General features: G+C 38.6%; 1 protein-coding gene across 1 annotated transcript; it reads left to right on the top strand.

Moving 5' to 3' along the window:
* The first annotated feature begins 1,491 nt into the window (after positions 1-1,491).
* LOC110064224 (acid-sensing ion channel 2-like) lies at positions 1,492-13,657 on the top strand. The gene is made up of 12 exons (XM_089275035.1): positions 1,492-2,499; positions 3,846-4,155; positions 5,135-5,475; positions 5,848-5,978; positions 6,391-6,554; positions 6,929-7,039; positions 8,008-8,110; positions 8,393-8,474; positions 9,141-9,195; positions 9,674-9,750; positions 11,263-11,338; positions 11,954-13,657. The coding sequence occupies exons 1-12, from the start codon at positions 2,198-2,200 to the stop codon at positions 12,119-12,121; spliced, it is 1,920 nt and encodes a 639-aa protein (XP_089131161.1). The 5' UTR covers positions 1,492-2,197; the 3' UTR covers positions 12,122-13,657.
* The last annotated feature ends 604 nt before the right edge of the window (positions 13,658-14,261 follow it).

The raw sequence follows: 14,261 nt of genomic DNA, 5'->3' as shown, positions 1-14,261 counted from the left end.
AGATGCTCTCTTTATTTCAAAAGTTGCTACCTAAATTTCTTGTTATTTTTATCTAAACGTTAATTAAAAGCTTTATTTTTCGTTCTTCACAGCAATTGCTAACATCGGTCAGGAAAAATAGCTTGAAACTTAGCTTTAAAGAGTTGCTCGCAAATATGGGCGAAATTTAAGGATACTCTCAATAAGTCTAACGGAACAAAACACATGGTTCATTTGACGTCTTGCCGAACTTTGTTAAGTGACAGTTTACGTCTTCAAACTTCACTAAGATGATAAACATTCAGAAATGTGCATAAAATTGAAGTTTTCTATGAAATCGTTGACAGTTTTTCTTGTTGATATGTGCTTTAAACCTATATTTTGGTCAAAGGTTGCTCTGAGAGGCAAAACTTGCTCGAGGTCGCTTAAACCGCAAGAAGGTTGCTCCAAACGCCAAAAGCTGCTCAAAAGTTGCCGAGTACAATCGGGACAGGCCTAGTTTTGGATGGGCTTATAAACGGACGGGCTTAACAAAAACGTTGCGAAATGAGCTACAGCAGTGTTCATCGAAATACTTTTTTCATATGCTGGTTTTTGATTAAGCTTTAAAACATTATAATAAATTGAGTTCATTTTATTTTAAATTAGAGGAGGGGGGGGGGGGTATATCCGGGAGGCCTTATAATCGCAAGTAATATTTTGTTTACAGGTCAATGGGCCTATAACCGAGGGGTGGGGGGGATGGGTCTTATAAGCCGAAGTTTACGGTGTTACTTTACCGCTACTTTCTGTGATTGTTATCCATGATTTACTGGGAGATCCCCTTAAAATAGTTAGTTGGAATGTAGAATAGAATATTTAAGCTGTGACATCGTTTAACCTATGTAAACATTTCAAACCCGTCAAATCCTTACATTTTGTAGGCTGAATTTTCCCGCGAAAATTCTATCTTAAACGTCACGCAAAATGGAAAAAGCGAAATTGAAGCTCCTTGCTAGTATTTTTTGCTGTCCTGTAGAACAACACTGCAAGTAATATTGGCCGAAGCTCTATCCTACATTAATTTTTGGTCGAGGGAAGACGTCAGAGGTGGTGTCCATTTGGGGCAGCTGTATGTAAACAATGAGGAAATACAGTTATGACACTTTTTTCCTGCTATCCGGCCCACGAAAGGGTCACCAAGGACACACGAATAGAATTAACATCCAAAGTCGTGTTATGTCAGGATTGCCTGCGGAAATCTTTCTTGTGTTCCATGTTTTCGTTTGTATGGTGGCAGGTTAGTATACCTTGTTGTTTTCCGCTGTATCACCTTCCTAGGTTTAGGCCCCGTCCACGCCTCTGGGAATCTCAAAACGGAGGCTTCACTCTCAGTCTGAAAACGTATCAAATATTTTCCGTCCACAAGGAATTTGCTTTCCCAGACATTTCAACTTCATTCCGAGTTTTGAACAATCCATTACATAAAGATTTGCTTTTATTTTTGACCTTTAAGTCAGCTGAGTGTTTTTTTTTTTTTATCAATCATTTGATTTACTGTTGATATTCTTCTTCAACTAGCGAAATTATTTTGATACAGTTTTCACGAATCATATAAAAAATCATTGTGGCAAATGCTGATCCTTTATGCTGTTTTTATTCTTGTAATTTTCATCTTGTATCTATTAGCAGTGCAATATAATTTTTTCGTACGGAAATAGACCTATGAATAAGCATAATTTAAGCTTCAGAGCAAGAGGGCGTGCGTCAATTGCGTGCACACTAAGACAAGCCAAATGAGGATGCATTTCGTTTACCGGTGTTATGTTAAAAACATGGGTAAACAAACATGGGCAAACATTGCTCTGTGGATATTCTTGGGCAACTATTTACTTGTCACGTACGAATCACCTTAAAATCGCTGTGGCAAGCTTCAGGGAATCAGATCAATATTGATCCTGTTGCTCGTTATTTGTTTGCAGTGCAATATAATGTTTTCGTGCGGAAAGAGACCTTTAAATCAGCACAAAATTATCTAAAGCTTCGTAGCAAGAGATCGTACATCAATTGCGTACACACTAAGACAAGCAAAACAAAAATACATTTTGTTTTCCCATGTTAAAAGCATTTTGGCAAGGTCAGTGAAAATTGATTTGCCGTCGGAAGCGGAGTGTTTGCCGGCCTGTAACTATTTGTTGCGATATTTTCTCATACCCAATTTGTATCGGAGAGTTTTCTCATGAACCACCTCAAGACTATGTTAGTCTTCAGAGCAACTCAATGTCGTGCAAAATATAATTCAGTTTTCGTTTTGGCTCACGTACGTGCAGTCTCGTTAATCATGAATGTTCAAAAAGTCGTCAATAACAGCTGTATATTTGCTTATGCCAGCAAGATATTATCAATACTAATTTGCATACAATTTCGTTGCATTAGCTGGCTTCTTCCAAACGTCCAGTTAGTTGGGGCGCAACGCGGAAAAACGGCGGAGCGAAATAAAGGAGAGGGGCGGAAAGAGGCTAGTGTTTCGTGGAATACATTGTAAGCCTTGTAACAACAGCTAATGTGTCATACTGGCAGGAGCAGTATCCTTGTACATTAAATTAGTTTTGTTGAGTTAAATATGTAGTTAAGTTTTGTTAATATACTACAATACGCTTGATAGGGTCATATCATGAAGGTTTAATATCAGACTGAGAAACAAAATGTAGTTTTACTTGAATACTGTGTATGAGTTGCATTACAAAGTTTACATGCAGCTGCACAAAATAGACACCACCTCTGACGTCTTTCCTTGGCCATCTCGTTTACACGCTAAAACTTGAAGAAAACCTGAGAATTTGCGAGACCAGTTACTCCGATTTGCTTGTAGATACCAACTTTTAATTAGAAAGACTATCGGAAAAATGTTTTTCTGTCAAAATAAACTCCGCACTTTTGAAAAATGGCTAAAATGTGGTTATGCTCATAAACGATTCGGCGGTAATATTTGGCACCTCGTGAAAACCGTAGAATTAAAGCGAAAGACCTCTAATATATCTCAATCAACTAATAAGGGGTCAAATATTATTGCACGAAAATAAGAGTTTCTGGAAGTTGTACGAAGAATCTTTTAGGCTCACCTAAAGTTGCCTGAAATTTCGACCATTTTAGACCGCTCAGGAGGCCAAAATCATGATGTGATGACATCCCGAAAAAAGGAACGCCTACCTCGGCAAAGGTCACGGTTATAGTAATCTTTTCGGATAGCTTTTATACTGTGAAAAGATGAAGGTAAACGGCCGACCTGTGACGCACGCCTTCTGCCCGGTTTTCTCTTACAAATGACACTTAACTGACAGAGAACTTTATTTGAAACAAGAGATTGAATGTTATAGATTCGCACGTCTTGTATGAGCGGACATTCTGCCGGTGTTTGCTAGAAGGAGCGATCGAAGCAAAATAAAATTTTGTTTTATGAATGCTCATATGTCCCAAAGGCAAGGTTTTGGATTACCTTTTACAATGTTCCTTTGAATATTTTATACTTAAATTCAGCGCAGCACTGGAATGAAAGCAACTACGCCTGGAGAGGAACGAAAGGTAAAACCTGGTATAATTAATTTTTCAACGATATTTATGGTTCCTTGGTTTCATCAATTATTCTTCGGCCATACAATTAGAGATACTCACTGACATTCTTCCTCGGTGTAGCTAAGACCGAAACACAGGAAAAAAAACCTTACAACCCCGAGTATTCAACGGACAAAGACGTGGAAGCCATTTTTGACGACTTAAATCGCTGAATTAGAAATCTCTAGTTGATGTCATTCAATATAGCGGCAATGACGCCGCATAAAAATGAAAAAAAATACATAAACTGTTTTAACATTTGTTTAATTTTTCAGCCAGAAGTTTATATCAGGGATAACGCCGGTCGATAACTGGAAAGCTAACACTGAAATTAGTTCACGTCGGATTGAAATAACAATGAAATACAAAGAACGGCCATTGAGGGCATTGCTTCAGGGATTCGCAGAAGAAACCACCGCACACGGTATCAGCCAGATAGCATCATCCAAGTCGGTATTTTGGCGCCTTTTTTGGGTACTGGTGACGCTTGGCGGCGGAGGAATGGTGATCTACCAGGGAATACTGTTGTTTAACACCTATATGTCCAAGCCAATCAAGTCGGACATCGACATCACATACAGACGGGTGGGTAGTGTTGTTGTCATTATTGAATGCATTGCACTGTTAAGCCTGGTTCACAGTAGCGACATAACGAGATAACGACATCGACATAACGACATAAGGAAAAGATCAGTTTTATCTTCATGTCGTTATGTTCATGCTTTTACGTTGCTAGTAAGTCATTATGTCTACATGTTCACACTACAAACATAGCGTCCCTTTTACGTCGAGATAACGTCCTTTTTAACTCGTTCGTCGTGACGATATCATTTCGTTATGTCGTCAGTGTGAACCAGGCTTTAGGCCTAGTTCACACTAGTGAATGACGACATAAACATAACGACATAGGGACGTTGTATCGTTATGTTTGCGGTGTGAACATCCTGACATATGTCGTTATGTCGAAGTTCACATTACCGACATAAGCGATTATGTCGTTTTGTCGCTGGTGCGTGAGAACTAGGCCTTACTGGCCTTACTGAGTTTTGTAATTATGAAAACGACCTTAGAACAATTCATAGTTACACAATGTTTTTGTTTAAGAATTCTGAAAAAAAAGGGAAGAAAACTCTTCATATATATCAGATTCAACCGGAATCTTCTCAGTTTCATTGAGAACTGAATCATGTTATCCCAACGACTGAGGGCCTCAATCACAACTCTTCGCCGACGCCATGACATCGAGGATTTCCTCTTCTAAGGACAGGATGAGGAGTGTAGAAAACTGAGAGAAATGTACTTTATGGAAATCTGAGTCAGACTAGCTCAAATGTAACATAAACTATTAAGAATCCCAACTGGTGGGAAGCTGACCAGTTGGCTATTTACACAACGCGGCCGAGGAGTTGAACTCGGGGCTACCGAGAACAAATCCAGATAGCGGTAGGGTGGAGGATTTGAACCAGGGACCTCCAGATTTCAAATCCAGCACCCTAAACCACTCGGCCACGCCGCTTCCGCTAAATCCGTTAATTATCCGCTTATCTGTTAATTATTTCTACAGAGCATCAAATTTCCTGCGGTGACGATATGCAACCTAAACATCATTAGAAAATCCTTCCTTCGCAAGTTTTCCCGCGCTGACACCAACACAAGTCGAATGACCCGCGACCTGTTCGATGAAGAAAAAATAAATACCCTGAAACGTTTTCTTAACACCGACTCTTCAAATGCCGAGGAGATCTTGAATCTGGAAAACGTCACGATTGACCCAGAAGAGTACACCAAGCAGCAACTTTTAATCAACTTAGCCAGCTATAATGAATCTGAATTGGAGAGAGGAGGACATCGCTTTCGGGAACTGGTATTTCGCTGTTATTTTAAAGGCTTTTCTTGCAAAGATCGGTAAGTGCGAGGGAAGTAAGAAATAGAATTTCACTGGGCGAGCTGAGTGGCTTAGGAGTAGTATGACTCTAGTATGAAGGGACTACCGGTGTTAGTATTCCCCTGAATGGGATGGAGGTGATCAATTCCAAGTTCTGTTACATTTTAGGTCGTTCATGTTCGTTCTGACTTTAAAGATAGGTTATGGTTTTTTTAAGGGATTGCATGTAAGCTTATTTCTAAATGTTCTTTCCGTTTCTGATAACATTGTACATTAACGATGACTAAATAAGTGCCTTCTAGAAAAGCCTGAATATCTGTTGCAAAAAAAAGGCCTATTATAGTCTAATTATGACGCATTGTGTGTCTGTATTTTCTTCTCACCATGATAAGTGACTTTTTGAAGTACTGGAAAACAACATGGAACTGGAGATACGGTAATTGTTTCACATTTAATTCTGGTGCTACCAGTCAGGGCAAACGGAAACCCGTTTTGACCATTACCAAGCCGGGACCACAATACGGTAAGAAATTATTGAAACAAAAGCAATTATGTACAAAAAATGATTGTGCTTTTAACCAAGCTATATTTTTCTTCTTTATATGGCACGTTTTTTATTCTCATTTAGTTGAAAGAGTCCTTCTAATTGAATCAGAATGTAATTCAACAATAACCGAGAGACTATGACAGCATTTTTACATTTTCAATATCCTCCCCATGAACTTCATTTAGGCCAGTCAATGGTTTGTTTGTAAGTCAACAACTAGAAAAAAATCAAGAGCAATAAATGGAAGAGTTTCTTTAATGCATTCTCAAACAAACTGGTTGAAACAGAAAGTTAACAAGACATTGTTACAACCTCGCACCACATCAACTTATTGACTGTCAGATCTCGTCAATTTAGATACCTTAATTCTGCGATATTCTCCCATCAGGTCTGACACTGGATTTATTTGTGAATCAAAAGGAGTACATTCCTATACTTAGTCAAGAGGCCGGTGTTCGTGTTTTGATAACTGGTCAACGGAGCATCCCTTTCCCTGTTGACGAAGGCTTCACGGTCTCTCCGGGATTTGCAACGTCTATTGCTTTGCGACAGGTTTGTCTAAATCAAACAGATTTGTATAAAGTCCTTATCCATACGTGAACTGTGTGCAGTAACCTCAGCTAGCACACAGGAGTGACCAGGAGTCGGTCAACGATTTAGGGAGCGGTGCAAACTGAACGTGATCAAGTCATTGTATGATGGAAAAGGTGAACTTAAAAAAACTGAAAAATTATTATGTTTGGCTGCTCGGTGATTAACTTCATCTCTCCCCAAAGACTCTGAAAGGACTTTGTTAGGGGAAATTCCCTCAGCATAGCACTGATGTCGCAAGCATCCCAGCTATCTCATATCGAGTCGTCCTCAGTCTCACCTAAAATCACCACGAGTTTCAACTTTCCTAAACACTTTGTCTAATTAATCCATAGTTGAGCATCACTCGAGTGGATCCTTTCAACAACGGAAGTTGCTACAGCGCTGAAAGTGTAGAGGAATTTTCTATTTATAAACGCTACAAAGGTTCAAGTTATTCGGTGCAGGTTTGTCAACTCGTTCTCTGTAATTTTCCTTTGCCCACTTTTTCCTCTCACAATCCAATGCCATCCATTGGGCAAGATTTCGCGAATCCACAAAACACACTTTTTGAGTTATAGTAATCGTTTGATTTTGTAGCACTTTACAAAGAGAGTAATCCGGTACCAAATGAGGATCAGCAACAATATCGAGTTTGGAAATGAAATATAATTTAGACAAGCACGAAAATGAAACGAAGACTCACATTTCAGAGTACTGGCCTAATTTATTAAAAGTCCTGCTACAGAATGGCTCCCTTAGCTTCAATCCCTTAAAGAAAGTACTTTTTTATAGTAAATAAGTAGCTTAATTTTCGGGTTCATAGAGTTGTCAACGAAGGGGTTACCGACCATGTTTTGTTTAGTTATGAGTTCTTCAAAGTTAAACTTAAGATTGACACGTTAAACTGTTGGTAACCTGTTATGGAAAGAATATAACCGTAACTTGTTCGGCAATGATCGGTCATTTGTTTAACATCATTGTTTTAAAATCAGCTGTTACGGGTAATAGGATAATAGAAGGGAAAGTCAATAAAGCATATCTATGTGTGTATGCAGCATCCATCTATCCAACAGAGTAAAAAAAAAAAAAAAAAAAAGAGACTGTAAAACGTCATGAGCGATGTCTCCTTAGATTGTAGATTGTCATCGAAATCGGTAGAGGCTGCCCCAGAGATTTGAGCCGTTGTAAGGCGTATCAAATCAGCCCGAGTTTTGTCTGACAAAAACAGTCTTGAAACCTGCTTCAGCTCACGAGAGGTTAGCCTGCTAAATATCTCAGACATCAACCGTTTTTAGTTCATACCGGAGATGGTGCTGCTATAAAGAAACGTTAACGTTGCTAATAATTTCCCGAAAGTACAATAAAACTATTATAGCAGAACAACTCCGAGCTGAAAAGTTTGAGGGGGTTACTGAGTTTTTTCCTTGTCTAGGGTTGCATGTACTCTTGTCTCGCTCGTGCACAAGTGGATAATTGTAATTGCACCGAAATGAAATTCCCTTCTGGAAAAGGAATCTGTTCCACGACTTCTGAAGGTAAGATTCCTTATCACAGAAATGAAAATTTCTCTGGAAACCTATACATTAATTTCCACAAGTTATTGATTTTGCATCCAGAGTCATCACGTTTATAGATCTAGAAAATTTTAGTTGCTTCGCGGTGTGATAAAGTAACTTGTAAACGTTGGTTACTGGATCATGATAATAAGACAGTCGTTGCCGACTTCGAATTTGTACTTGGCGGAGATACCCATTACGGTTCAAGTGTAATGTGATTGATTCAGTTCTTACCATCCTCTCACACTTTTTTTTTGCCAGTGAGATGCATTCAGGAGATGCAACGCAGATATGATGACGATGATGGACTTGGTTGCTCTGCAAAATGCCCTCAACCTTGCTCGTACGTATTTTGTTCACTCTAACTGTATATGCTTTCATGCATGCCAACACCTTGCCTAAACCATACAATATAATTGTACACAATTTTATAATTTTTTAATGTGCATGACTGAATCGAGTCACTTCAGTCACCTGGTGAAAAGAAGAACTAGACTTACGGCACTACAAAGGCGCCCTACACTACGTAGCCTCTTCCAGGCGTTCAGTTAGTAGGGGCGCAGCGTGAAAAATGGCGCACAAGAATATATGCTCCTCGCACCGTCTCTCTCTCCTTTATTTCGCTGCGCCGTTTCTTCGCGCTTGGCCCCAACTAACTGAACGCCTGGAAAAGGCTATACTCAACGCATGCGGTGTATCTCACATTGAGGAACGAGCCTTGGAGCATTGCATAGCAACACAAACGTCGAACCTTAATTATTGCGCGTTTCCTCATAGACTCGGCTCTCGTATCCTACGCACCCTTGTCGACGTTAGTGAGAGGGAGGAGATGTATCGAGTCATATTTCACGTATTACTGGCTTGAAAATCCAATATTTCACTTGGCAGTGCCTTGATGTCGTATTAGAATCATGTAGTCAGTCTCACTCGAAAACGTATCAGGATGATAGAATGTTATTTGTTTCTTCCCTTTTTTCCTCTATTCATTTCCCCTATAATTCTTTAACAGTCAGGTAACCTACAGGATGTCATCTTCCAGTTCTGCTTGGTCACGTGGATACGAGGTGAGACCGTTTTTCTTACAAAGCTAGTTAAAATTCACCAAAGCGAGGCAAAGTGGTTAGGGTTTAGTTATATCAACGCTTTTAAATTATCCATTTTTGACTAGCGCGTGCTAGCTGGGATTCTTTACTATGATTTGTTTGCTTCAGGTAATACGTTATGGCCATTTTGAATTAAAATTGTTTCAGTTGTTTGCTCGGCCCCGATAGCCTTTATACTATAAACACTGCCCAGGGTAAATAAAGGTTATTATTGTTATCATCATCATCATCATCATCATCATCATCATCATCATTACTATTTGTTGGCTCTCAAAAGGCTATTGGGAAACAATCAGTTAAGACGTTTTTTTAAATTTAAACAACCATAAGAACGGATCCTGATTTGCTAAAATACGAGTAAAGTTTTGTCGTGTTTATATGATAAGAAATGCTGCCTATCTATAAATAATCTTTAGAGTAATGTCCTTATACTCTCCAGAGACTATTACGATCAATCATGCTTAAAGATAACGATTCTGACATTCATGAGATGGGAAAAAACGAGGATGCATTCAGGTGAGGATCACAATAATAATAATAAATACACCAATTACATTGTAACAAGGTAAATTATTACACTTCATACTTTCTTCTTATGTGTATAGCAGTGTTTCATTTCCAAGTAACTAACGGTGTATTCCTGGTGCGGACTTAACAGTCATTGAAACAATGAGTATTCTCGTCAGGTCGTTCAGTGCTTACGATAGAGCACGACTAATAAAACTGCCGCTTATAAGCCCTGGGCTTATTGAACTTCGTAAACGCTTTTAGAAGGGATAAAAAAAAACGTGGCCTTTATCCGGGTGGCCTTTATCCGAGGGGGTTATAACCGGAATAAAAAGGCCGTTTCGAAACGAACTATAGCTGCACATGTTGATCGAAATAGTTTTTTTTCTTTAAAACATTAAATAATTAAACGAATTCAAAACAAGGAAAGCTAGAGGGGGGCTTATGTCCGGGGAGGCTTATAACTGGATGTCTTTTTTGGTGTACAGGTAGATGGACCTATAGCCAGGGTGCCTTAATTATATGCGGGGGGGAGGGGGGGGGACGCGGGAAGCGGAGGGGGGGGCTTATAAGCGACAGTTTACGGGATCGTTTTCTATAACGTTTCTACTAACTCTTACTGTCAGTATTGTTTGTCCACCAATCCAGTGTGTTGACATTTACCTTGCAGAACGCGCGTGAAATCTTTCAGCCATATGCCATTAGCCTTATTTTAATATCTAGAACATTAACATTTTAAATACGCCCAGATTAAGTACATAAGGAAAATCGACCTTGGCAAGTTTATGCGCCTCGAAGATACGTGCATGAAAAACGTATTATTTGACTAAGATGCCTACCAATACGGCGAGAAAAATGAGACTCATAAAGCAGAACGAATCGATTGTTGCCTTTGTTCCTGCTAGTCAAATTGGCGGCAAAGTTACCAGAACAATAAAAAGTCCCTTTATCGTAACGATTTTGAATGCCTGACAGAAGGTTTGCGTATGTTGCATCCATCTTGATGCACTTGATTTTAGACGCATTTCCGGCCACTGTCTTGAAAGTAAATACAAATACCCAGGCTCTTCGCGGGCTCAGGCTCTTTTCGGGCTTCGAAGTGGTGGCACGGGGGGAGGGGGGGGGGGGGAGGTATGGCCTGAATAATATTGCATAGATTAAGAACACCCCAGAAAGGCAATGGGGGCAAGGTAAGGTAAAATCTTTATTTAGACACGGTGTTTCCTTCAGGACTTAACAATATTGAATTAAATTAATCTAACTACCTAACTAATAAATCACTAATAACTACTACAGTAATAGAAAAGGGGCCTGCTCGTCGTTCTAGTTTTAGGGTTTGAAAATCGTTTTTTAGGGTGAAGGAATTGAAATTCCTATATTTGTAGTTTTCAACAACTTCACATAATCTTGGTCAGAGCGAGTAATCACTTCTCTCTGCGGGCGATCCCTAAGGATCATATATGGTAATCAACGTTTTCTTCCACTAAATTTTATCATTATCCATTTGTTAATATCTAACAGGGAAAATTTTCTGCGAATAAAGATTTATTTTGAGGAGCTAAACATGGAGAAAATAACCTACTCAGAATATTACGAAGTAAGTAGTTCCGTTGTTGAACTATGTGTTGAACCTAACAACGCTGTTCCACTAAGTTTAGAAGGAGCTACTAAGTTTTGAACACAGTGGCATTAATTGCAGTAAACTCCGGGGTAATTAAGTCACGGGCTCACGTCCACGTCACTGTCAGGTGATGACTATGACATTGGTTTGAGATTGGCTGTAGTTTTAGCGTGATCTACAATTTTTGCCTTTCTCGACCACAGTATTCCTATAAATATGGGAGTTTTTCCTAAATCCTGACCCTAACCTTTGAGGTCAACTGAAGTCAATTAAAATCAATCCTTCCAATACCAACGGCTTGACACACCATTTGCCACAACAACCCGGTTGGAGTAGCAGGCGCGGCCGGGGCCGAAATCATTGTGTTACGTTCTTGGGCAAGGCAGTTAACCCCCATAGTGGCTCTTTCTTTCGCGCTTGGACCCAGGTAGCCCCTGCGATGAACAAGAATCCCTTCCTGGCAGGGGGTGTAGAATTACTCCTGCTACGGAAACTAGCGAGAAGCGCCGGCCTGATGGGCCATTAGGCTCAAACGCAAACTTTACCAAGAAGGTTGGAACTATGTTCTTATAGCTGTTCTCTTTCTTACAGCTTGAGAATCTCATGAGCGACATTGGCGGACAACTGGGTCTTTGGATCGGCGTATCAGCCATTACAGTAGCAGAAGTGTTCAAACTTCTCCTGGATATTATCAAAGTGCTGTTCCGAAAAACTTGTGTCACGGATGTCAGAAAAGTTGAAGACATAAACATGGCATAGTTTAAAAATTCAGAAACATGTTGTAGCCGGTCCTGAGCGAAAGACGTCAATAACGATATACTTAATGCCATAATTAATGCCCAGTGCTTCTCATAATCTATCACTTAAGATGAATGAACCGCGAAAGAATGCAGGCTCAACGAAAACAAATGTGAACTTGGGAGACTTGTGACGCGAACAAAGTAACTCAGATGTCATCTTAAAGCTTGTATTAGTTCATTTCAAGTGCCAATTGATAACTTTGGTAGTTGTAAGAACCATAGTTAAAGGTTTGAGCTAGTTAAACTAGATGTAAACTCGATTTTTTTTTAATGGGTTCGCCAGTCTCGTTTTTTAGAAAACTGTAAAGGCATGAATGATAATCACGGTTATGTACATAACTTATTAAGCGGTTGTGAAATGAAAGCCTGAAAAAACAATGTACCGTGGATGGTAAAGAATGCAAGTGAATATACGAAAGATCATATCTTTTTGTCAAAGAATGTGTGCAATTAATATATGATCTTTCATGCACTCACTTCCATTCTTAAACAATTGTTTAGCGATAAAATTGCTTGTATCCAGTGTTTAGTCTGTAGCATAAACTGAGATAAACCAGCAGATATAATCATAATTTATGATAGCCCTCCCATTATAAAAATGTTAGCCATAAGCATCGTTTTTGATTGGTCGCCTTCGTAGTGGCATAATATGCGAGAATATTTACGTGGTCTTCATTAATTAAGATAAAATTGTAGCCTTTAGTGAAAATCCCAGGTGGGATATGGGTTAACCGCTCTCGGAGACAGAGCAATTGCGGCAGCCGCGCGTAGTCTTTGGAATGGTCTTCTATGAGAAACTAGTTATCTTGAGCCATTATTAGTTCTTTTTAGACATAGCCTTTACTTACAACAACAACAGTTCATTTCTACTACTGTAAACAACTAAAAGAATTTACAAGATTATAATTATAAATATATAAATAAACAGTACAGTACATACAGAAGTGGGACACACAAAATAACTAAAAAGCTAAACTAGGTGGGTGACCGTAATTATAATAATTAAAATGTAAGAGTCAGGAAAGAGGCACAACAAATACATTGGTACACATAAGTATCACAAGCTTGGTACAAGATTAAATATAGAAAACAAAACAAAATAAGTAGATATAAACTATCAAAATATCAGTAAAGATTAATAGAGACTAATGAAATGCGAAGTTAGTTCTTTTTTAAATTGATTAGAAGTACAACAGTTGAATCTTTCATCGAGTTCATTCCATAATTTAGGTCCATTAAATCGAATATTAAATTTGCCATAATTTGTTCGAATTTTTGGAAGATAGAAAGTAGATCTAGATGCAAAGCGAGTATTTTACATTAAGTTTAAAATTGCATATATACTTAAAATTGCATATTTTAGTCTCCACTACTTATACTCATCTACCATAATGTTTGTAAATCTTGTGTGCGTCGAATTATGGTTATTTTACTTCCCGTGTAGCCATTTAAATTTTAATTTTCATCGTTATTAAATAAAGTCGAACCTTCGTAATTGATTGCGATTTCACGTTCATGCACTTAACATACATAATTAGTGTCCGCGATAGAGAGAGCTTATATTAACTTTGCTACCTGAGGTTATGTTATAGAGTCCGCTGTCCCGGCGTTATATGGAGGTGTCCGTAGAATATAGGTGTCTGTTTAGAGAGGTCCGACCGTTTATCCCACAGTATGTTTTAGTAGGGTGTAATTGTGTTGCACACGCATTTCCGTATCAACAATAGGTTGTAATATTACTTATATTTTCAGCAGGCTACCTTTTTCAGTTTCTGAAATTAACAACTACAGCTCTTTGAAGCGCTAGGAATATAAGTTTAGAACTCGTCCATTAAAATATCAAATTTCAGGAATGCCTTTCATCCTTTCAGAATTAAATTGTTTTTTAGGGAATCTACATACAAAACTGTATTAGGTGTGAAAGTATAAACAACTTTGAACCAATATTTTGATGGATTTGACGTATGAAGATATGTGAGAAAAATGTTCAAATTAGTCTCCAGGAATACCTTAAAGGGCTTTAGAAAAATCAGTTAAACGTGTATCTGTTCAATTAAATAGATCATTTTGCTGGACAAAGTCGCAAAAAGATCAGATAT

This window comes from Orbicella faveolata, unplaced genomic scaffold (assembly GCF_042242905.1).
Source record: "Orbicella faveolata isolate gen_17 unplaced genomic scaffold, um_ofav_v1 contig_36, whole genome shotgun sequence".
NCBI classification, from domain to species: Eukaryota; Metazoa; Cnidaria; class Anthozoa; order Scleractinia; family Merulinidae; genus Orbicella; species Orbicella faveolata.
Note: the sequence above shows the minus strand (reverse complement) of the source record. Positions and strands in the feature narration are given on the sequence as shown.

Excerpts from the sequence above, each read along its gene's own strand:
- LOC110064224 (XM_089275035.1), top strand. The coding sequence starts at position 2,198 with ATGAACCACCTCAAGACTATGTTAGTCTTCAGAGCAACTCAATGTCGT. Across the intron at positions 5,476-5,847 it reads GGCTTTTCTTGCAAAGATCG|TGACTTTTTGAAGTACTGGA; the intron begins GTAAGTGCGAGG and ends CACCATGATAAG. Across the intron at positions 9,751-11,262 it reads AAAAACGAGGATGCATTCAG|GGAAAATTTTCTGCGAATAA; the intron begins GTGAGGATCACA and ends AATATCTAACAG.